A 25,023-nucleotide genomic window follows, 5' to 3' on the forward strand; every position below is an offset into this window, starting at 1 on the left:
CCTCAGTCGTACCCACCCCTTCTCCCCAGCAGCCCCCTTCTCCCCAGTAGCTCCCTTCCTGGTGCCTCCACCAAAACCTTCAGTCCCGGGCAACGCGGCCGCACTCGAGCCGATAGGCACCGAGGGGGTGGGGACAGGCCGCGCAGTGGGCGGGGCGACGCCGCGGAGCGTTAGGGCACGTGGGGCCGTATCGGCCAATGGCGTGGCGCCGTTGAGGACGGCGGGGCGGGGAGAGGCCGGCGTGGGGCCGGCGCGGGGCGGGGCCTGTCGCAGGGGCGGGGCCTGCCGGGAGAGGGGCGGAGAGACGCCGCCGCCGCTGCCGCCGCCGCCGCCGCCGCCGCGGCTGCCGCAGCCTCTGGGAGCCTGGAAAAGGGGAAGCGAGAGCGGACGAGCGACTCAGTCCCCGGGCGGCGGCTGCAGCGGCGGCGGCGGCGGCCGGGGCGGCGCGACGGCCGGGCCGGGGGCGCTTCTGCTGCTGCAGCGGCGGTGGCGGCGGGCGGCGGCAGGGGCGGCGGCGGCGGCGGCCCGCACCAGCCATGCCGAATAAAAACAAGAAGGAGAAAGTGAGTCGGGGCGGTGGGCTCCGGCACCGGGTCGGGGGGTCCCCGCGACGGCGGGTAGGGGCGGGGCGGCAGGTCGTCCAGCCTCGCGGGCGGGCCCAGGGCGCTGGCAGGATTGCACGGAGCTGGGGAGGCCGCCCCGGGTCTGAGGTGGCGCTGAGGTGCCACGGTCGCGCTGGGTGGCGGCGGATGCTCCGTGCAGTGCTCTGCGTGGCGGGGGCTGGGGTGCTGGAGCGTTCCAGGCTCGCCCCAGAAACCCTCACTGGTGAGGTTTAAGGGTGGGAGGAAGAAAGGGATGGGCCGAAAGCACTGCCTAAGATTGGGTTTCTCTGTCCCTGCCTGGAGTTTTCACACCCCAGCCCCCCAACACAGCCGTCAAGAGAAGAACATGAAGAGAAACGGAATTTGAAGGCTCTTGGTTCTGTGAATATACTCGATATGATGTAGTTTGCTGCTGACGTATTAAAGCCACTAGAAGCTCTCAAGTGATATGAATCATTTTGGAAAGTGCATTTGAGCCGAGGCTTAGCGGTCCAAATATTGAGAACACTCATTGGTTATTTTTGTTTGTTTTTGTGATCATTCCCAGGATCCACCGAAACCGGTGAAAAGTGGAAAAGGTTCAAAAGAAGGACAAGACACAGTAGACCCAGAGGTAACTGCTGTCATATACTCAATGTTTTTCTTGAGCAGCTTTCAATTTAGGGTCTAACGCAGAGGGCAATAAAAGACAAAGTTTCCTAAAGTGTGTACCCCTACGAGATTTTATAAGGTGTTTTCATATGAGTTACTTAATTTTTCCCGTTTTATTAAAGTGCGCACCGTGAAACTGACATTTTACAGATAATTTTGGGGCCTCTAATGTATCTCAAGCCCTATGTCTTAAATGGAGCCTCTAGCTCAATTTCATGTTTCTTCAGCTTTAGGGTCTGCCCTTCTCCATTTTCTGTTGGTCAGGCGGCTCTCAGAGACTCTGCCCTGGTCCTTTGCTTAGCTTCTTCAGCTGGTGTCTGGTCCTTTTCAACTAAGTTGTTGGGGGTGTGTTTTTGATAGCTCTAATTTGGGTACTTTACTTTTACAGTCTTGTATTTCCTTTTCCTCCAGCTCCCCCATCCTCAATGGTGAGTTTTTTACTTTTCTTGCTTCCTGGCTTTGGCTTATCTCAAGAATATCTGGAATGACCCCTTGGGTCATTTGTCGGAATCTGTGATCCTTAATAGAGTTGGGCCCTGGGGGGATTTGCAGGGCTGCCACTTTCTTTTGCCTTTTCTTGTATTCCATTGTCTTGGAATCAGAGCACCCAAGGCCAAGGATGCCAGAGTTTGTGGATTCAGTTTTTAACTTACAGGCACCCAGAAGCCACTCATTAGTCTTCCTTCTCCAGAGCTGGGTCATTGCGATCTTACCACAGACATTTCTAATTTGTGGCATTAGGCCTCACCTTCCTGCAAGGCACATTGGAATGAGTTAAATTCCTGGTGGAAAAAAACTGCAGTTAATTGTCGATGATCTGCAGGGGTTATTTTAGCTCCAGGTTGTCTTTCCCCTCTCATTTGGTGTGTTCTAAGCCTCCCTCCTCTGCAGCAGGTGGTTCATCCCAGCAAATCTGTTGCCCTCTCTAGAGCTGAAAGCAGAAATCCAAAAGGTTCCTGAAATACCAGTAGTTAGGATTGTCTGTGCCAGTCTTTGCCTGCCCTTTCTGTACAGCAGATCATGACGTTTTCCTGTGGCACACTTGTGTTTGACTGCCTTCAAGAGCCATCTCTTCAGCAATTTGACAAGAAATGTAGTTGCTTTGCAGGGTTGTAAGCTGTGCTTTGTTGCCTTGTTAGAACTGCTAAAACTTCTTACTGCTCTCCAAAGCTTCCTTGCTCAAACATGGTTGTATCCCATTAGTGTTGGGGGGTTGGAGGAGCTATCAGTCTGTGTGTTTCATCTCTCCCTGTTTTAGCAGAAAGAACTATGCTGTAAGGGTAAGATATATAGATAATGTTAGGTTTGGACCTGAAAAACCCATCCCAGTTCAAAGATGCCCATACCACTGCAGTGTAAAAAAGTGTCTGTGAAGTCCATTGGGGGTTCTACTGTCAGCTGTGTAGGGCTCTTGAGTGTGGCCTGCAGTATCCAGTGTGATGCCCCAGTTGTCGTCTTGTATCTTTTCTAGTGCTACTGAACTGGAGTCCCAGAGCTTGAAATGACCACTGAAATATTGGGCGCTTCACCCCCTCCTCAGAAGGGTGCTCGAGGCAACATGGCCTAGTAAACGTGACCCTTAGCAGATTACTGTGTAAATTATTTTGCAGGAACACAAGGCAAGGCACTTCAGTTCCTGGGAACTTGGGGTTGAGGCTTCCTTTCCGACCACTGTCTTCCCTCCCTCAGCCCTCAGCTCCCTTTTTCTCTTCCAGTCCCACCCACTTACTGAGCATGACTGACTGGGCAACTGAGTTAACACAGTTGCACACACCCCTTTTCTCCTATCACTCTGAATCTGAGGATCTTAACCCAAATAGTTGGGATGGGTTTGCTATTCCCATGTTGCTCCTTGAGCCCTTCTAACGTCCTGTTCCTTTCACAAGCGGCCGCATGAAGGGGTCTCAGAGCCTGGACAGTTGCCACACTCCAGCTTCACAGCCTGGAGAGACGAACAGGGCAGGTGCACAGCCATAGATGAGCGGCCAGAAGGCTTGGGGAGGAATCCCAGCAGAGGGGTCAAGAAGTTAGCCTGTGATTGGCTTAACATACCACGCCAAGTAGGTGGAAAGCCCTTACAGTAGACATTTGGCTGGCAGCCCCCTTGTCTCGTGAGAGAAAAGGCTTCAAGTGGTTTACATCACAGAACACTTTGGCCAGAGCGTGGGCCTTTTAATAAGGAAGGAAAAGTGCTGGAGTGAAGACAGCATGAGACACAGGAAGGTATTCCAGGCTGGGGGTTAGAGCACAGGCACTGAGTCCTGCTTGCCGTGAGCGGTATGCTCGCTCGCCTTGCATAACTTGTTCCTTCATCTCTAAGACAACTTAGGGAGCTAAAGAATGGGGGGTCGTTTTTACCTGTGGGGGACAGATTAGGCCCTACTTTCCTAAGAAATTCTGCCTACTAGGCAGTTATGCCTTGTTCTAGAAATTTCTTCAATGACATGTTAGTACACTTTTCTTTCTTCTCTGTAAAATTGTATGTTGAAGTTTGACTTGTTGCTTATTCCCAAGTGTCCTAGAAGTAGACATTTCTGTCTAGTACTAGATACAGGTTTATTTTGTAGTGTATTTCTAACGGGCAGGTTAAAATGGGCCACTTGAGGCTGGAAAATGTGGATGTGGATAGAAAAAACAAATTAGCGTTCGGATATAGAGGAACATGACTAGGCACATTTTTATGAATATTTAAAATCTTAAAGAAATTACACTGAGATCCAGACATTCATTTTGCAGGCCATTGGATGGCATTCTTTTTGAGTTTTTGTGTACTTTGTTGAAAGTTGACATTTTAAAATGTATTCATGATTTTTATAAAATGATTTGGTTTTGGCACATTAAAGGTGGTTTGAGTCTCATTCTCTGTCTGTGTATTTGGAATGCCGGGCTCAGTTTTACTTGAAAGTCTCTCCAGCATCTCTTATGTAACATCCAATGCTTGGAAAGAAACCTGAGCAATCCTCCCTCGGACTTGATGTCTCACCCTGATACCATTTACCTTTATGAATATTCTGTCCCTTTGCATTTCATAGCCATTACCCACTGGCATCCCGGAGCAAGGAGAGTAAGACAAGGCTTGGCAGGGATTATGTTAGGCTGGGTGGTACAATAATGTTTTTCTATAAATTAAACTAAAATTTATAGAAGTCACTAATCTAATAACAACCATTACATGTAAACATAGGTAAAAATTTTATGAAGGTATTTTTCAAAATTAACTTGGGGCTGTTCATCTTCTGTGGAGCAGGCATCTTTCTTGAATAACTTGGAAGAGGATTGTGGGAGTGGTTTGGAAAGAGCCACCTAGGGACTTATCTGATGCCCTCTGTGGAAGGGCCAAAGCCTCCGTCCATAGGTTGGCTGGCTTTTCTCAGGCTCTTGTCCAGTGCTTAGGAGCATAGAAAGATGGTGCAGCCTCAGATGGAAGAGCTGCTCTGGGTTGGCTGGCTTCAGGGCCTCAGAAGCACCTGGGTCTTCCTTAAATGTCCTTTCCTCCAGCTCCCACTCCATCCAAATGTCAGCTAATAGGTGAGAGCCCTGGGACCCACAAACTCCCGGTACCTAGTCCCTAAACCAACCATTTAGAGCCAGGTACTTTCTTAGAGGCTGTTCTGGGGGCTGTGTGTCTATCCTTGGCCTCACCCACTAAATGCCAGTGGCAGGCATTGCTGTATGTCCCCAGAGGAGAGCCACTCCTGAGCCATCACTGAAAAGGCGCTTTCCAGTGTGTGCATTTGCCTGCAGAGTGTGTCTGGCGCTTTCTCCCCGGTATGCTTCCATGCTGAACAGCAGTGCTCAGACGAAAGGGAAGGCCCTTACACTCCTCAAAGGCGCTGAGAACCCAAACAGCTTTTGTGTAGGTGGGTTACAGCTATCTACCCATATTTTTCATATTAGAAATTAAAACTGCAAATTTTAAGTATTCATCAATTCAGCTAATAATAGCAATAATACTCATTACATGTTAGTAAAAATGGCATTTCTGTGAAAATAACTTTTCAGAAAATTCACTGAAAAGAGGGACATTGCTCTAGTTTTTTCAGAATGCTTTAGCTGCTTGGTTCTTCTTTCAGCCCATTTTGATAGCTCATGTATAGCTCACAAAAATCTTTACAGCATGAGACTTAAAAGAACTCAGTAAGTCATGCCCAAGTTACTAACTATGAGGACAGTTTGGCTTCCTGGATCCCTTGGAGCATCTTTAAAAGGGACTCTTGGTAGCAGCCTCCAGGATATTTTAAGGACAACTGTTTCAGAATACTCTTCTGAGGACTGGCAAGATGGCTCAGTAAGTTAAGGCACCAACTGCCAATCTTAACAACTTGGGTTCTGCCCCAGAACCCACATGGTAGAGAATCGGCTCCTGCAAGTTGGCCTTTGGCTCCTGGCACACATGCACACAAGATAAAAATGTAAAACAACTTAAAAAATGAAATTAAAAGAATACCCTTCCAGGCTTTCAAAAAATGGATGGAAGCTTCCAATTTTCCTTAGCACCAACTCAAGTTCATCTATTGAAATTTAAGAAGAGGTGTGATTTTTTTATAAGTTTATTTTTATTTATGTGAGTGTTTTGTCTGTGTGTGTATGTGCTCTATGTGTCTGGTCCCCAGAGAGGGCAGAAGAGAGAGGCCCCCTGAAATTCCAGGTGATTGTGAGCTGCCTGTGTTTTTTAAACTTTGGCAGTACTTTGCTGTCACTTATTTGTTATATACTGCCTTGAGCCACCTTGCTTCCCTGCAACTTGCCTAGCTTAAGAGAGGAGGCCCTTGAGGCCAGCTGTTGAACATGATGCATGATTCATCTTTGTACTCTCTCTGTTAATTAGGACCTATGGTCGAGAAATATTTCATTGTTGGACTTAAAAAGTGCTTAGAAGGTTTGGAATTTAGCCCAGGCATGGAGCGTGTACCTGGCGAGTGCACAGGCCCTGTGGTCCGTCCTCAGCATGTAATAGATAGTGCTGGAAAAAGGAGAGCTTCAGTTCAGGCTGCTTGCTCTTTCATTATTGTAAACTATAAGTAACCTTTTAGTCATTGTTTTATTATTTTTGATCCCCAAAGGAATTTCAGTGCAGAATCTTTATTCAGTTTTATTTAAAGTAAGTGACATTATACTAGCTCAGATGATTATAGTAGTTACTAGTTTTCTTTTTGTTTACCTGTATATCTGAGTCAGGGGCTTACTATGTAGCCCAGGTTAGCCTCTTACCTCAGTCACTCAAATGTTGAGATTATAGGCATATGTGACCTGGGACATAGGACTTTTTCTTCTGTTTTGTGAAAGTTTTAAATAATAAACAATTTTTAGTTGAAAAAGAGGATAATTGTCATAAAGATCCTACTTTAAAAATTCAGTGGTAATTGTATCTATCATCTATTATCTATCATTTATTTATATCTATGAAGTCTGTTTTAATTTAAAGCATTTCAGAATGGCATTTCCACTGAAATGTGTTTCTAGTTCCCAGTTAAATTTATTTGGGGACTGCTTCTTGGTAGAATACATTTTTGCTGTATTTTCCAAGATAGTACACTTTATAGCTAGGTGATAAACAGATGGATGATGGATGGATTTCTAGCCTGGGCATCTTTGGTCCTGGGGAGTGAGCACAGTGCTGAGGACTGGGGAGGATAAAAAGACTAATGCAGTCCTGACCTGTTAAGAAGACACTCTGTGTGCTTGGGAGTTTCTAGACAGTTCCACTTAGTTGGTGTTGAATGGAGGGGCCTAGATGGGGCCCATCTCCTGGAAAAAGCCAGCTGCAGCTTTCAGTTAAGAAACCGGGTGCTTTTAGTACCTAAGCAGACAGGCCCAGGTCCGTCAGACAGGGTAGAGGTGGGAGACCTGACCTAACCTAACCAGGGAGCACAGGCAGCTGCAGGGGGAGCACAGGCTTGCAGCTAGCCACAGACAGAGCAGATGTTTCCCTGCCTTGAGGAGCTAGCTGGCCACAACTAACAGCGCAGCCACTGGCATGGGTCACAGGATGTCTTCTTGAGGTACAAGACAGCTCCTGTGACAGTGTCAGTGATGGGAAGAACCTAGTGTGTTCCGTACGGCACTCCCTCTCTTCCTGGGACCAGGCTGGGCACCTCTGTCCCCCCCCCGTCCTGCTCTCTATCTGGGAGCAGTACTTAGCTGGCACCTAGCTGAGAAGTGCTGCGTCTCAGTCCACAGTGGCCTGTGTTTCTCCACTTGGGGGAGTCAGAGAGCAAGCCTAGAATTTAAGCTCCGGGGAGAGAGTAAACGCTTTAACTCAGGATGCACTGAGTTTGTCTTTCTGTGGTTTTGTTAAGAAATGTCATAGAGATAAATTAGTTCCCCACACTTTCTGGCCTATAGGCGATAGTGCTGACAATGCTAGTTCTGTCTGCGGAGGAGCTCAGAAGTTGGCCACATTAAGGGATGTCATTTCAACCTACAGTAATGAAAATTAAACTTGAAATCAAGTTCCTTGGTGCTTTAGCCACATTTCAGTGTGCAGTAACCACATGTGGCTAGTAGCTACAGAGGTACAATACATACAGGGTCTGAGAGAGTCACGCGGGCAGAGCCGACCTGTGGGCAGACGGTATTTTACACAGCCACTTCTAACATGAGTGAATGGAATTAGCTTCATTAGCTCTCTTTAATAATACAGATTACCAAGTTTCCGATGTAAAATTTAAAAGACAAAGAGAGAGAGAGAAATGGGCAAGAGAAGAAAACAGGTAAACTTAGAGGAAAGAAGGAAATGCAAAGGAGCATATTTTGTTGAGATGGGAATGCGCCGCATTTACCTCCTAATCCACCACAGGCCTGCCCCAGATCTCATGGAGGAAGACTCCATTTTCTTAGGCAAGCAACTGGGAGGAGACCCAAGAGAAGTCACACAGCGTCACAGTCATTTTTGCAGATGGGTTCTTGTATGTTTATGTTTTTTTAGGTCAAAACATCCGTGGCTGGGGATGTTGTTCAGTGTGGAGTGCTTGTATGCCTACTATGCGCTAGACCCTGGGTTCAATTCTCAGCACTAGAAAGGATCTTTTTTTTTATTAAGATAGTACAGAAGTGTATCCTCACTACACACTCAGCTTGCTTTAGTGGTAGGGACAGTCTTGCCAAGGAATTGACATTCAAGGTAGGACCCTCATCCCAAGGGTGGAGTGGGAAAGTGAGAGCAGATGCAGGCATTTGCAGATCTGGACCTGGCTGCTGAGCCGCTGTGCAGCAGGAAAGATATGGCGTGTGTGTGGTCTCCATTCACACACAGGATGAAATGCCAGTGCAGGCAGCTGGGTCTCTGGGCTCAGTAGGCTCATCACTGACCACTTGCTTTTGGGGCCTCAGGAGCTGGCTTGGGGCTTTCTTGGGAGGGACCAGGACCTCCACCAGCAACCTAAGTTTTTAGACTGTTGGGTTTCTTTGGGGCATGTGTTTCCTTCATGTGTTTCCCTGTTCATCCATGTTCTGTAGAGATGGTAGAGGAGGTGGCTTAGGTGGTAGAAGAGGTGGCTGTGTACAGCATGGCGAGAAAAGCTAACCTCTCACCTGCGTCCCGCTGTAACAGGTTCCAGGCCCCCACCTCTGGGGCTCCGGAACTTCCTGGTTGAAGATGCAGCTGTGGAGAGCTCTGCACAGGGGTATGACATATGCTCCTCAGTATTCTTGCTACCAGAGGTCACCACTCTGTGAATCCTTACCACTGGGAACTGGGCTGGCAGGTTTGCTCAAATCTGTGGTCAACACTGATCAGAAGCCTCCTTCCTGTCTATTTCCATCTCTCAGCAGGAAATGTTGGCCTAGAAGAAAAAAAACTAAACTTTCTGTGAAAGGCCAGATATAACTGCCTAGGCTTTAACAGGCCTAAAATATTTGTATGGTTTGTCTCAGCCACTTACTGTGCAATTGTAGAGAGAGAGCAGTTAGACAATGGTGAGCAAATGGACGCTACCTTCCAACAAAATGGAATCTCACAGAGCAGGTGCAGACAGGGCACTGTGTGCCAGGGACATGGCTGTCTGGCCCTGGTCCAGGGGGATCCAAGCAACTGGCAACACTTAGAGCAAGTAGTGAGGGTTGGCTATGTCGCCGTCCTTGGACTCTTCTCTGAAACCAGCCCTGGCCAGCCCAGGCAAGAGGCGTCCTTGGTGTTTGACGTGGTTCACCATCTTGAATCTCTCCTGACCCCGGTGGCTTGGCCCCGCTCTATGACACAGTAAGCATCTTACATGTAGTTGTGAATTTTGAGAAGTGCAGCGTTTGAATGAAGGAAAAGCACTGTGTGTTCAGTGTAGTAATCCCTTATATGGTAAGACGTTTAGGAGTGAGGCTTTGTCACCAAGCCAGTTGCTTATTTTGCTGGGTGAATGAATAATTTTAAAGTACAGAGACTAGCAAGCACCGTGAATCTGTTGTGCAGATTTATTTCACTCCACATTAGGAGGGTGCTGCTGCTTGGCTGTGTAGTGGGTTGTGGGGAATAGAAGTGACAATTAGACTTTGTGTATCTATTGTTAGAAACCGTCACCCTTTTTTGATACCTGTATTGTTCCTCTGTGGAAGCGTGTACCACCATGCCCAGTATCTGTTGGTAAGTCTCAAAGAGTGGCCATTTGTCCCTGTCCCCACTGTTGTCATAATAGCCTGCCTGCCTGGGTGGCTCATTGCCCCAGCTCCCCAATAAAAGTAGCGACTAAAAGTTCTACTTTCCCTGCTCTCAAGAACTTCCCCTTGAGGGTAACAGGAAGACAACTGCTCTGTGCCTCAGGATACCTTATATCATCCTGCAGCCACCCAAGGTTCCCCAGAGATGTAGGTGGTGGGAGGCATAGTTTGCACACGGAACTCTCAAGGAGAAGATCAGCTATCATGATTTGAATTTGATAAGCAACACTGTGTTTGAGACTAATGTGTCAAACACAAGGAGCCTAAGGCAAATCCTGGGCCCTCTCTCACAGCTGACCAAGCAGATCAAAGCAAACCTGCCATGGTCTCCAGTCCAGGACGGCGGCCAGAAGGAAGAACCGAGTCTATGAGAACGTCCCCAGCTTGGCAGCAAACACCGCACAGTCCTAGTCAAGGGTCGGTTTTGTTTGCTTGTTTTTGAGACACAGTTTTTCTCTGTAGCCTTGACCATTCTGGACTCATTCTGTAGACCATGCTAGCCTCAAACTCAGAGCGATCTGCCTGCCTCTGCCTCCCCAAGTGCTGGGATTACAGGTGTGCACCACCACACCCGGCTCAAGGGCCAGTTTTAAGACTTGTCTCATTTTTATTTCATGGTGAGCTCCTGACCTGCAGAAGCCCCTGCCACTTCTCACTCAATGCCCAGCCCATGTCAATAGGCCATGCTGGCACTCTCCAGACCATGGCTGTTAGTAGCATCAGACCCGGAAGGGGCAGAGATGCCACAGGGCAGAGCAGCCTTACCACCACTTCCTTCCAGAACATTCCTCAGCTTGAGCTCCAGGAAACTGGCAGCCACCGTTTCCCTCCCCGAAGCCTGGCAGCCACTTGTCTGCCCTCAGTGGATCTGTCTTGACTTCATATCCATGCCATTCCTCTTCTGCCTGGGTCACACTCCACCCGAAGGCTTTAACTGTGTCATTGTGTCAGCTGAGGATGCCCGGCTTGTTTCCACCTCTGGCTCTTGGGGGCCGTGCGACCCTGTGTGAGCATTCTTTTCTCTTCGCACCTGTTTGAGTCCTCGTGGATATCTCCCAGGGGTGGGATTGTCGGATGGTTTGGTAATTGTGTGTTTCACTTACTGAGCAACCCCTGTCTCTGTCTTTCTGTCTGTCTCTCCTTTCTCTCTCTCTCCACACACACTCCATCCTGCCTAGCTGATGCTTCTTTCCATGTGTTCGAACGCCCTGCCTGTGCTGACATGGTAAGCTAGTGGTGCTGAGCACCTCCCCGGCCTGTTGCCATTCATGTGTAGTCCTTTGAGAAATGTTCATTTAAGTCCTTTGCTTATTTTTTAACCTGATTGTCTTCTTGTTGAATTATTGGGAGGAGTTTTTTTATTCTGACTACCAGACTGTTACCAGATATATTATTCACAAATACTTTGTCTTTATCAGTTCCTTTTACTTTTTTGATAATGCTTTTTTATGTATATTTTTAAATGAAATTCAATTTGTCTCTTTTGTTGTTTTCATTGTAGTTAGCAGCTTGCTGTCAAATCCAAGGCCATGAGACCTCCTTCTGTGCTTCTAAGAGTTACGGTTTTACCTAAATCGCTCTTGTGTTTTGGGTCTTTGCTGTACTTTGAATTAGTGTTGACATGTGCTGTGGGCTGAAGACCCACCTTCGTTCTTTCCCGTGTGTCTTCCCAGCTCTGTTTTTTGCCTGCTTACATTTGTCTCCGGGGCAGTCTTGGCCATTGGTTCTGTCTGACCTACCAGTATGTCAGTGAGATCATGCTGTTTTGATTAAAATTGTATTTTAGGAGATGTTAACAGACACACAAAAGGAGCTTGCCTGGTCTGGGAAGACAAATCGCTTGGCATTGCGGGAACACAGTGAGTGTGCAGTGTGTGCATACACAGTTGTATGGAGGGTGGGTCTGAAAGTAGGGGAGAATCGGCAAGTAGAGTGATGAGAGGAGACAGCAAGATGAAACACCGTCCTGACGCTCAGCCTTCAGCCTCTCTGTAGACAGGTGACTTAAGATGTGGTCTGTGAAGGGAGACACCTAAGAATTCCAAGGGTGTGGTGACCTGGCTGCATGAGTGAGGAGGGAGAGATGGACAAGCAGTTCCAGGCAGTTCCCAAGGTCCAGAGTGAGGAGGGAGAGATGGACAAGCAGTCCCGGGCAGTCCCTAAGGTCCAGTATTCGGAAGGCATCGGTTAGGGTGTAAGTGAGATTGGAAGACACGACATTTTCCAGGGAGCAGAGCATGGCATGCAGACACAGCACCTGTTCAGGAACCTTTGAGGATCCAGGAGGAGCCCAGCATGCCTGAGGTAAGGGTTGTGTGTTAGGACTAAGTTCAGAGAGGGACATGAAGGTTGTTATCCTCCGGTATCGTCTAGAAGTGCTGGCATTAAACCTTTTGAAAATTTCTGTTTTGAATTATTTCCATATACACTGCAGTGAAGGGGAAAGTTTGATGACTTCCTGAGTCCTGTCACCTGGTTTTAACATCACCAGAGTGAGGACGTCATCAGCAGCTGCCAGACTGCTCATCTAGCGCCCTTCTCAGATGGTTCTGAAGTGAGTCGGAACCAAATGTGTATTTGCACTAACATGCAATAATGAGAACATACTAACGAACAGGGTTCACCCTTTACTCCCAGTGTGTGCATACAGTGACTGCAGTGGTCACCTCCAGCTTCTTTCCTCTCACTTCTGCTAATCACTCTTCTGTTTTCAGGTCCACTTCGTTTTTAACTCCCATAAGCATGCAGGGCTTATCCGTGTCTGGCTTCTTTCACGTAGTGTACTGTCCGCCAGGTCCCTCCTTGTTGCCATAAATGGCAGGATTTTATTCTCATTTATGGCTAATGATATTCCATTGTGCATCTGTTCAGCTGTTGCAGAGCACCTAGGCAGACTCCATGTCATGCTGTTGACAGTGCTGCGGGAAGCCCGAGGGTGCAGGCGCCCATGCTGGCTGGTTTGCTGTCGTGCAGATAGAGGGCTAGAACTGAGACACCAAGTCATACGGTAGAGTGTGCAGCCTCCACAGCCTCACTAGTTGAGGTGTGTGTACATACATGTGTATATTCATGTATGTACATACACACATACATGCATGTGTATATCTGTGTGCATGTGTATCTGTATGTGCGTGTGTCTGTGTGTGTGCACATGTATCTGTATACTTGTATTACATAAATATGTATATTCTTGCGTATACATGTGTATATGTATGTGTACGTGTGTGTGTGCATATACATGTATATACTTGTATATACATGTATGTATGCATATATGTGTGTATGTGTTCGCAATTCTGAGGCCTGTAGTTCACAATGCAGCAGCCTGTAGTTTTGATCAACATGTCTTTAGTTATTGATGATGCCAAGTATCTGCACATGGTTGTTGGCTATTCGTACGTCTTCTGAGATGAGACTGTTCAGACTGCTTGCCTGTTCTTAGTTGTATTTCGTGCTTTTGGTTTTTTATTCCGTATGCATTCTGGGATTAACCTTCTGTCAGATGACTAGCTGGCAGATATTTCTTCTCTTTTTATGGGCTGTTTCTTTACTCTGTTGATTGTTTCCCTCCCTGTGTAGAGACTTTATTTGATGTAATCCTATTTGCCAGTTTTTGTGTGTTTCCTGCACTTGAAGACTCTTAAGCAGAAGCAGATTTCTGTCAGTACCCCTGAAAATGAGCCGGGGACACTCACCCAGGTATCAGCTTCAGTCAAGGTGCAGATAAGCTTGTGGCTGTACTTGGTAGTTGCTGTACCCTACCGTCACCTAGGCTTGTGGGTTCCTTTTCTCTTTCCCCTTACAATTTAGCTGTTAATGAAATCAAATTAGTCCCATATTTTTGAAAGATTTGATTTTTCAACCAAAGGTGATTTTACCTGGCACCCCACCATGGGACATTCAGTAATGCTAGTGACATTCTTGTCACCACCTAAGACTGGGCTGCTCACTTCAAGTGGGCAGAACCCACATGCTGTAAGCTTCCCACAGTGCACAGCACAGCCCCAGCCATGAAGTGTGCTTTCCTGTGCCCTGTGCTGCACTGGCAACCCTCTGTGTCCCCACCTCACTGCTGTAGTCTGCACAGTACATCCTGCAAGGATGGAGGATCAAGGCAGTGTTGGCATCACCCAGAAGTGGGCAATCTGTGGCAAAGTGTGGCTAAAGCCTGGCTGTGCTAGTGCTACAGGATGTCAAATTCACCTACACTCTGAACATGTCACTTACGGGCCCCACCAGGAAAGGCCATGTCTGTAAAGTAACTTATTGCCTGATTTAAATGTTGTCTTGGAGGCTTACTGCTTCCCTGTGCTAACCTAAGCCTAGTCCTGGAAGCTTCTAGCCTCCACACAATCTAATTTAGGCCTAGAATGCTTTCAGACTCTGTAACTTACTGTTGAATAAGATCACCCTTTCTTGTTCTTTCTGAACTCTGGCTGGCTGGTTTAACTCAGCTGTTCTGGCTAAACCTCCTCTCCAAGGCGACTGATTCAATCTGGCTTCTGTCAGCTTCTCACTAAATTACTCTCCTTGGCCTCAAACTAACTCTTCTAATCTTCTGGCTCCTTCTCATTCTCTGGTTTGTTCTGAGTCTAGCTTATTCTCTCTTCAACCTGTCTCTATAAAACTCTCCCAGTAAAAACTGCCTCTGAATTCCATGAACTCAGCTGCTGTGAACTCTATTCTATTGCACTCCTCTCAACTCATTCACTCAACCAAGCTGTCTGAACAGAACTGACTAGGACTCAGAAATCTGCATGCCCCTGTCCCCTGAGTGCTGGGATTAAAAGCGTGTAGCACCCGGACTTAAGCTTTTCTTTCCCTGAGACTTGATCTGTACCAAGTTGGCCTTGAACTCAGAGATCTTCGTCTCTTGGGATTAAAGGATTGTCTGTATCCCAGCCAGAGTAGTCATGTAGCTACATTAAAATTCCTCTTCAGGGCAGGCTTTGGTGTCACATACCTTTAATCCCAGCACTCAGGAGGCAGGAGAATCTCTGTGAGTTCAAGGTCAGTCTGGACTACAGAGTGAGTTTCAGGACAGTCATGACTAAAACAGAAACCCTGTCTCCAAAAACAAAACAAGCAAACAAACAAAAAATTCCTCTACACATGTCTTTGTCATTCTCAGTGCCCGCAGAGGGACTGTTAGAGAATGTGCAGGAGAAGAATGGAGTATCTGGGTGGGCTACAGGGAAGATCCTTTTTGGGCAGCTCTTGTTCCAGGACTGACTGAGCAAGGTGGCGTGGCCATTATGGCTTTTCCAGAGCTGCTCCATTTCTCTTCAAGAAAGGCTCTTCGCTTTTGCCTTTCTTGTGCAGACCCTTTCGACCTCCCCATCTCCTTAGCCCTTAACTCTTGCTTCCTCTCCCTTTGCATGTGGCTCTTGGCAGACCTTATACTGTTTACCCACATACTCATAGTCTGCTTAGCATCCAGACCTCAGCCCATCCTGTCCCGCTTCTGCAGATCCAGGTCTCGGCCCAGCTCAGCTGTTCTCTCAGCTGTGGCTTCCTTCCTGTGGGCCCTGTCCTGCCAGCACCAGGCTCAGCCAGCCTTTCCACGCAAGAAGCAGCTGCTCCTGCCTCCTGCACTTTCTCCTTATTCTCCAGATATCTCCAGGAGGCTGCTGATGCTCCCAGTCCCCTGCCTCATCTTAGCTCTAGTCAGCTTCTCCCATGCTGCTCAGGGGGACTAGCCTCACCCCGCCATGATGCTGTGCTGCAGCTCTTGGTGCTGCAGCTGTCCATATGTCCTGGAAGACCCCTGTGAGGCCACACTCCCCTCCCAGTCTTACACTTGGTTTTGTAATGTGCACAGTTTGTCTCCTTGGGCGTGCAGCAGCCTCGGACCCATTTCTGATCGTCTTTCTACCTGTTGTTCATCAAGGTCTTTGTGTGTGAGGTCCTGGATTGGGCACTATAGACGGGAAAGTGGAGGCCATAACAGTGCACACATGGGAACTTGGTGTGTAGAGCAAGGAGCACTCTCTGGGAGCATCCTTGAGGACTTGCACTAAATCCTAGAGTTTTTTAATTTTATCATTATTTTAAAGTTACATGTGTGGATGTGCGTGTGCATGCACGTGCGCTTGTGCGTGTGTAAATGGAGGTGCTCTTGGAGGCCAAAGGCATTGGATCACCAGAAGCTGGAATTCCAGGCTGTGTGAGCTGCTTAATGTGGGTTCTAGGAACTGAACCATGTCCCTTAGCTGTGGAGCCGCCTCTCTAGCTTTTGAAGGAGCATGGAAGGAAAGCCACACAGATACGCTTTGACTTGGGGGAGGGGCTCCGCGGAAAAGGAGTTAGAGATGGAGCTTTGTGTTTAAACTTTCTACTGTATTCATTTATTTGTGTGTGTGTGTGTGTGCACACATGTTCATGGATGTTACAGCACATATGTGGAGTTCAGAGGACAACTTTGGAGTCCTCTCCTTCTACCATTTGGGTGCGGAGGATTAAACTCCAGTTGTCAAGCTCGGGAACAAGTGCTTCTACCCCTGATCCATCTCTCCCACCTATACGTGGTCTTTGCATGTGTTTGTGCCGGATTGTAAGAATGAGAGATCCTTTGCTAGCTGTTCATCACAGTAACGAGTGCCAGGCAAGCTACTTGCAAAATGAAATGTTTTCTTAGCTCACAAAGTTCTGGTGAGGACAGAACAGCAGGTGGCAGTGGCAGGACTGTGCGTAACGTAACCATGTATCAGTGCAGGAACAGAAAGACCCCCCCCCCCCCCCCCCGTGACACAGGACTTCCTATTGGGCTCCAGCTTTAAAGGCTCATGTCACTTCTGTACCAGCACCCTAGGGATCAAGACCAAACCATAACAGACGTCAGGAAAAGACATTCTGAGCTCAGAGCCATAGACTGTGGGAAGGGCACCAGGACCCCCACCCTCAGGCTGCTGCTCTGGGCAGTCTCAGTCTGGAACAAGCTATCCAAGTGTTCTTGGGCTGCTAAAACAGGCCTCTGCTGCTTAGCAAACATGCCTTCAAGGACGACAACAGATAAGTCTGGAGCTTGTGTTGGTGTGGCCAGCCTCCATGGCCCTGTGTGGTGAGGGGAGGGCTTAGGCATTTCTTATCTTCAGGGTGGATCTTGCTGCCCTTCAGAGTGTGTACGTGGAGGGAGGATATGCACATGTGTGCAAATATACTTGTCTGTGCATGTGGATATATGGAGGCCAGAGGTTGACAATGTGTGTCTTCCTCTATTACCTTCCACCTTGGTTTTTTGTGGCAGGGTCTCTCACTGAACCTATAGCTTACTATTTCTGATAGGGTAGCTGACCAGTGAGCCCCAGGGATCCAGGTGTGCCTATCTCCACCCCTGCCCCCCACCGGAAGTGGAGGTACAGATTCCACACACAGCTTTTACATGGGGTTCTGGGGAATCTGAACTGATGTCTTCAGGCTCGGGCAGAAGATAGTTTACCCAGTGAGCCAGTGGTTCTCAGCCTGTGGGTGGCGACCCCTTTGGTGGTTGAATGACCCTAAGACCATCGGAAAACAGATATTTACATTACGATTCATAGCAGTAGCAGACTGTTAGGAAGCAGCAAGGAAAGTAATTTTATGGTTGGTGTCACCACCACACGAGGACCTGTATTAAAGGGTAACGGCATTAGGAAGGTTGAGAACCACTGCAGTGAGCCATGTCTTCAGCCCCAGTGATGTTCATTTGAAAGTAAATCTGTTCAGGCACAAGGTCCACTGTTTGGAACAGACAGGGTGCGGCAAGCATGCTGTTGTCTGCCTTGCCTTCACTGTTGTAGACGCTGGCTGTCGTTTCTGGACAGCAGTAGCAGGAAACCACAGTGTGTCGTGTCAGCTCTACACAGAGAGCTCTCGAGCGGGCCCAGAGTCCACATGAGCTCCACGAAAGCCTGCAGGTAAGGATCCACTGAGCCTGCGTGGATGACGAGGGACAGGTGGCTCTGCTGTGTGTTCCCTTGGTCTTCTCTACTCCAGGAATATCTCACTGGCCATGCTGTAGCTGTCCACAAGGCGGTTGGTCCTGATGACTCCTTTTAGTGGGAACCCAAAATGGATGTAGAGGAAGCCGGGATGATCGTTCCTAGGCTCTGCGAAGGCGTGTGTATGTGGCTGCAGGGTAGTAAGCCTGTGAGAGCTCTGCCACAGGGGGTGCACAGCTCTCTTCTCCTCTGTTGCCTCTCTCTGTTCAGAGGTTGTAGGAGCAGATGTTCCCACATCTTACAGGTCTGGAGGGCAGACATCAGGATCAGGGCCCAAGGGAAGGCATGGCAGTGTCTTTGCTCATAGCCCCTCCTCTGTACAAGCCACACTGAGCTTCATATCTGTCTGGCTTTAGACTTCAGCTTCCATTGTCTCTTTGCTTCCCACTTGTACCATCCCACCTCCCTCTTAAGGAGCTTTCTGCTGACATTGCTATCTTGGCCATCAAGGGTGCTCCTCTCTGAGACCCTGACTTGGTAACATCTGCAGAATTCATTTGCCAAGCAAGGTGTCACAGCCACGTGTCCCAGGTACTAAGATGTGACCGTTTTTGTGGCAGCCACTACCTAGCCTACCACATTTTGGCAACATTTTAGAAATCAGCCCAGCAGATGGCTTACAGTTGCAATCTCGGCACTTGAGGCTGAGGCCGAAGGATCACCACTAGTTGGAGATCAGCCTTTGTTATGCAGTGTGTTCAAGTCCAGGCTGAGCTGTGGAGTAAGACTGTGCCTAAACAAACCACAACAAAGAAATCAAAGTTCCTCAGGGGGCATAGGTAGTCAGGTGCCTGTGACTCTGGAAGTCCAGGACTGCTGAGGAAGGGACGGAGGCCTCGACCCTCAGCAGCTCCAGTAAAAGGGGTGAGAACAGCTCTGCCCCAAAGCAACACAATCTGTGTTGCCTTCATTTCAGTTGTGCTGTATTGATGGTCATTAAATAAGCCATTTTACGTTTTCTTTCTTTTTTTATTTTTTGCAAACAGATAGCCAGCAGGAGAAACAGCCTTGTGGCTGTCCAGTCTTCGACCTCCGCTAAAATCAAAGTGCCAGTCCCTCAGCCCGTCGTCGTCCCTGTGAAGAAGGATAAACGGCAGAATTCTTCACGCTTTAATGCCAGCAATAACAGAGAACTGCAAAAACTCCCGTCTTTGAAAGGTAATGCTCACTTGTCTTTACAGAGTGGAAAGCTTGTCACTGCAGAACTGCTGTTTCAGAGCCTTGCTGGCTGTGCGCTCATCAGGTTTATTTATTCTTTTTCCTGGTTCACTCTTTGGTTAGATTGAATGCCATGTACTTTACTGCACTAATATTTTTAATTCCAGAGCTTTGGGGGATGAAAGTATAGTAGCTAACATGTTACCAGTACACTGCACTAAGATGATAAGAAAAACTTAAAATCTTACCAGCTGTAGGTGAGCAGCTGTTTTTCTTCCACATGGTTCCTGGCTTGTCTCAGAACATTAGAAGGGGTCTCTGCAGGTAATCATGGAAGGCCAGGCAGAGCTTGCTCCTCCTAGCCATGGAGAACCAGCTCAGTGCCCTGCATACCCTTCCCTGCCACTGGGGACCCTTACCTGTGACCTGCCAGGGCATGGGACTCTTCACGTGGAACTTCCAATGTCACAGCCACCTTTTTCCATCAGAAAAAGCTTTTCTTGATGTCTTAAGTTTTTCTTCCAGAGGGCTCAGTGTTGAGATACTTGACAAGGAAAATCTTTGGGTCAAGGACCATAGTCAGATGTGAACCTCTGGTGCACTTTACATATTCTGAGGTCTAAAACCAGAGCATGAAGCAGCAGAACTCATGCAGGTGTGGCTGGGAGAGGGGAGAGTGAAGGCTTTCTTTCCCTTCATTTGCTAGCAGGTAGGTGGACCACCTCTGGAAGTAGGGAGTATTCTAGCTAAGGGTCATAGCACCAAGCAAAGGTGAATCCCCACTCTTGAGGACTCCATCTGGGTGCTGAGACAATGAGGAAATGTATGTGACCCCTTCTTAGATTACCCCAGGAGGCCAAATTAGAGAGATATGGTGCTTGATCTGAGAAGGGCTCAGAATACCAGTGGAACCTTCCTTCCCATGTCCCAGCTGGTGCCAGGTGCATGTCATAAAAGCATGTTAGGTTGTGCCCTGCCCACTTTGCACTGGTCAAAGTCCACCCAGGAACGGCGTAGTGTGGGCTAGAGTGTGATGTCCATCTTGGAAGCCTTACCTGTTTCAAGGAATCTGTGTGCAAGGCTCCTCTTGGCCACTGCGCTGCCTCTGCCTGCTGTTCTCCACCTTTTCTCCTTCCACCAGTTCTTTTTCTATGGCATTCTCTTACCAGATCTAGGATGTGTACAAGCACTTGGTCTTTCCCAAAGAGTCCTGGCTTTCTGTGTAGCTCTCTCCTACCGTCACCTTATGACAAGGCTTGATATGTCTAGATTTCAGAATCCTCAAACATGGGTGACCGCTGTGCCCGTGAAGCAGGCTCAGCTGGAGCAAGCATCTTGTCATAATCTGTGTCTTCCTCTCATAGCGGCTCCATGAAGAATCACTCTGTAGTAGTCGCGTGGGGCTTGAGTGGCTCTCTTCCTCTCTTCCATCTCTGCCGTAGACAGGTCCCCCTCTTTTGACTGTTTGTGTTCAGTATCCCTTAATCCCTACTTTATGCTAATTATCCTATTTTTAACCCTTTTTCTTATTAAGTCAAATACTGAATTCTCAGTTTTAGTTTAATAACACTATAAAGCCATGTGCTCTTCTGAGAATAACTTCAGCTCTACCCTTAGGTTTCTAACTTCAGTTTAGATATTTTTCCTTTTTTAAAATTGTATTGAGACACAATCCACATACCCTGAGATCATCTACCATTAGTGGAAGTTTAATTCTTTAATAAATGTATACAGGTGAACAACCATCTCATGCTCAAGTTTTAAAATGTTTCCACCGTCTTCCAGTTACTTTGTGTCCAGTTACTATAAAATCCTATTCTCCCTTTTATCTACTGCTAACTGCTGATCTGCATTCCCTGTATATTTGACACTGTGTATGATCTTTCCTTTTTGTAACCTCCTCTCATTTTATGTGCTGTGTACCACCTGTATGTAGTTCCGGATGAGGCCAGAAGAGGGCATTAGATTCCCTGGGACTACACTTAGAGGTGGCTAGGAGTCTGACTCAGGACCTTTACAAGATCAGCCAAGTGCTCTTTACCACTAAGCCATCTCTCCAGCCCCATGTGGATTTTTTTTTTAAGTGATTGATCCTTTTATTTGCCAGTTTCTAAAGCAGTAAGTCAGCCTCAGCTCCTCTCAAGGGTCAAGAATATTTTGGTTTGTTCACTTGCTTTGTTTTGTTTTTAATTGACACATAATAATTACAATATTTATTGAGTATGGTGTCTGTGGATTGATTTGCAGGTTTTTGATTCAGTCTCATTAGTCTGTGGGTCAGTTTTACACCAGGACTGTGCTACAGCCTGTGGTCTGTATTTGAAGTCAGGTTCTCTGATTCTTCTGGATTTGTTATTTTTGCTCACAGTGCCCAAGGTGAGTCTTGGAGCACATTTCATGGGTGGAGTCTTGTCTAGAACACAGAAGGTGCTCCCACTGGTCCTCAGCACCTCGAGGATGCCCTGTGGTTTTGGACAGGTTTTGGGCTTGTTTTTCTATTTCTAGTCTGTCATTTAGTATTTTGGTAGGAACTATATTGAATTAGTCAGGGTACTTCGGTAGTTTGGGTGTTTGTGTAATGGCTGTGGACCTGGGATCATGGTCTTCCATCCTGGGTGTCCCCTTCAGCTTGTTTCATCAGTGCTTTGTAATTTTTCTTGCAGAGTTCTGTCACTTCCCTACCTCAGTGTCCCCAAGTACATATTGTTTATATGTTTCAGATGGGGTTGTTTTCTTTATTTTTCCGCAAATTTGTTGTCAATACATAGAAAAGATCCTAGAAGTTTTGTTTGATTACTTGCTTTTGTTTTTGAGGTAGGTTCAATGTGTTTCCCAAGTTTGAACTTGATACCTCCCAAGAAGCTGGGTCTACAGGTACATGCCATCATGCCCAGCTCATGCTGACTTCCCTTTTTCTTTTGACTGGACCATGATTGAACCAAGGACTTTACACATCGTAGGAAAGTGCTCTGCCATTGGGCTATTACCCAGCCTCTTTTTACTTCATTATTTTGCAACTCACTAATTTGGCCTCGCTGTGCTTACTCTTACTGCAGACAGGCCTGGAACTTGTTAGCAACCTACTGTAGCATCCTACATAGCTGGGATTATGGTTTATAGTGCCATGCCTAACTTACACTTATTTTTTAAATGTTGATTTTGTGCTTGGCAACATTACTAAATTCTTACATATCAATTTTTTTCTTTGATTGGTTTTGGTAGGCATTTATTTATTAATGGAACCTTTAAGCTTTCCTTTATAGGAACTGGAAAGATGGCTCAGTGGTTGAGAGAGAGCACTTGACTGCTTGCTCTTCCAGAGGACCAGCTTCAGAGGACCCTACCTCACACATGGCACTACTCACCAGTTTCAGGGGATCTGTCTTGGTCATTTGATCTGTGGCTATGGAGAGGCCATGACCACGGCAGCTCGTAGAAAAGCATACAGTACACACACACCTAAATTTTTAAAATTTAATTTTAAAAAGTGAGTCAAGCAGGGCAGTGGTGGTGCACGCCTGTAATCCCAGCACTCAGGAGGCAGAGGTGAATCTCTGTGAGTTTAAGGCCAGCCTGGCCTACAGATCAAGTTCCATGACAGCCAGGGCTACACAGAGAAACCCTGTCTCGGAGGGGAAAAAAAGAAAGTTAAAGCTTTCTGTATAATAAGATCACATTATCTCCCACATCTTCCAGATTGGTTGCCCTTTGTTTCTTTCTCTTGTTTAATCGTTCTGTCTACTTCCGTCTAGGACCTCTATTACTGTATTAAATAAAAGTGCAAAAGCATAGCTGCATGTGGTGATGCATGCCTTTAACCTCAGCGTTTGGGAGGCAGAAGCGGGTGGATCTCTCAGTTCAAAGGCAGCCTGGTCTGCAAATCCTGAATCCAGGACAGCCAAGGCTCTGCTACACAGAGAAACTCTGTCTTGACGAACAAAACAAACAAACAGACTGCAAAAGTGGACATCATTGTCTTGCTCCATGTATTAGGGGAAATGCTTTCAGCTTTTTCCCATTCAGTGTATGTAGCCTTTGTTGTGACCTCTGTCTCTTCTGTGCTTGTGTGCTGAGTGTCTATTTCTCTGATGTACTAACTAAATTACTAATTAAAGGTAGGTAGACCAGGCTGGCCTCAGACTCACAGGGACCCACCTGCCTCTGACTCCTGAGGGCTGGGATTACCATCACAGAAAGCCGTGTGTTCTTTCTGTATCTGATACTGAGATGATCATGCATCTTTTCTATCCATTGTTCTGCTAATATGCTATGTTTACAGGTCTGTATACCATTCAAATCATTCTTGTCTCTCTGTTGTTTTGGCATGTTGTGTTTCCATTTTTTTTTATTTTTAAGATTTATTTTTTATGAATGCTCTATCTGTATGTACACCTGCATGCAAGAAGAGGGCATCAGATCCCATTATAAATGGTTGTGAACTACCATGTTGCTGGGAATTGAACTCAGGAACCCTGGAAAAGAAGCCAGTTCTCTTAACCACTGAGCCATCTCTCTAACTTCCTCCATTTTCATTATTTAGTGTATTTATTGTTATTTTATGTGTATGAATGTTTACCTGCATGCATTTAAGTATATCACATGCGTGCATTGCCTGGGGAGGCCAGAGGAGGATGTTGGATCCCCTGGAACTGGTGTTACAGGTGGGTTTGAGCTACATGTGGGTGCTGGGAACCAAACCAGGTCTTCTGTAAGAGCAACAAGTGTTCTTAACCATCAGTCCCTCTCACCAGCCACCTGTTTGTTTGTTTGTTTGTTTGTTTTAAGAAAATTGTTTATGGATTATTTTGTTCTTTTGTTCATGGATGGAATTGGGTTGTTAAGTCCTGCAGTGTTGTATTATGAGTATATCCTGTCCCTAGAGACCCTGCCAGCTGCCATACGCTTTATGTACTGTGCTGTAGAACACACAGTTGTTAGGCACTCTTATTGAAGTGATCGTCCACCATTACATAATGAAGTCTTACGAGTCTTTTTCGACTTTTCCTTACCTCCTTTCTATCCTAGCTGATATAAGTATAGCAACTTCTGCTGATTTGGGGTTCTTTTTGTGTGGATATGTTTTTTTGATCCTTGAGCTTTGAGTCAATTTGCTTTCAACTGTGCAAGTGAGTTTCTTGTTAGTATTATGTGGATGGTTCTTGTTTTTCAAACTACTCTCCATAATTGTGGAATTTAGTCTGTTTTCCTTCAAGATTGTTAGGTAGGAATAGTCTTATCATTCTGTTAATCAGCTAGTTGTATAGCATTGTTTTTAATCTTGTACTTTTTATGTTTTGGTATTTTTCTTTTTAGTACTTCTACTTTAATAGCTGCTCTACTAGTGAATTTTACTAGACATTTTTGTCTCAATAGTGGCTGTCTCTGTGTTTCTAAATGTCGTTCCTAAAACAAGTCTTAAGAGAGTGGTCCAATGGTAACAATTTCCCTCATTTTTAATTTCTTCTCTTGGAGACTTCAGTTCTTTATTCTGAAGAATCGCTCTGCAGGGTGTGGTAAGAACACGGCATCCTAATCCCCTGTGGGAATGTAAAGTGATGTGTCCTTTCTGGAAAGTCTCTAGCAGTTTCTTCTAAAGCTAAACAGAAGCTGAACATGTAAATAGCAATTCCACTCTATCTACACAAAAGAAGTTAAAATATATGTTCGTGCAAAGACATGAATGATGGTCACAGAAACATTATTCATGACAGCTAAAAAGCAACTCAAGCTGTCTTTTAGCTGCTAAATGGAAAAAGAAAATACGGTATAATACATATAAAAGAGTACTACCCATCGTTAACAAGAAACAGACCACTCAGTACAGATGAACCTCAGAGACATTGCATCTGAGACCCAGCAAAGCCATCATTTTCCTTTGAGACAGGTCTCTCTACATAGCCCTGCTGGCATGGTCTTACTTATGTGGACCAGGCTGACCTCAAATTTATAGAGAGCCTCCGGCTTCTGCCGCCCCACTGCCCAGA

The 25,023-nt window shown here is 46.7% G+C and overlaps 1 protein-coding gene across 5 annotated transcripts in view; it reads left to right on the forward strand.

Annotated features, from left to right (window-relative positions):
- The first annotated feature begins 322 nt into the window (after positions 1-322).
- Ppp2r5c (protein phosphatase 2 regulatory subunit B'gamma) overlaps positions 323-25,023 on the forward strand; it is a 127,257-nt gene continuing 102,556 nt past the window's right edge. For 2 of the 5 annotated variants that reach the window (XM_021645042.2, XM_021645043.2), the window contains exons 1-3: positions 326-563; positions 1,150-1,215; positions 18,868-19,039. In XM_021645042.2, coding sequence (XP_021500717.1) covers positions 537-563; positions 1,150-1,215; positions 18,868-19,039 — 265 coding nt within the window. In that variant the 5' untranslated portion in view covers positions 326-536. Of the gene's footprint in view, positions 564-1,149; positions 1,216-18,867; positions 19,040-25,023 lie in introns of all 5 variants that reach the window. The other 3 variants (XM_021645040.2, XM_021645041.2, XM_021645045.2) reach the window with 3 other exon arrangements.

Source organism: Meriones unguiculatus, chromosome 7 (assembly GCF_030254825.1).
Source record: "Meriones unguiculatus strain TT.TT164.6M chromosome 7, Bangor_MerUng_6.1, whole genome shotgun sequence".
NCBI classification, from domain to species: Eukaryota; Metazoa; Chordata; class Mammalia; order Rodentia; family Muridae; genus Meriones; species Meriones unguiculatus.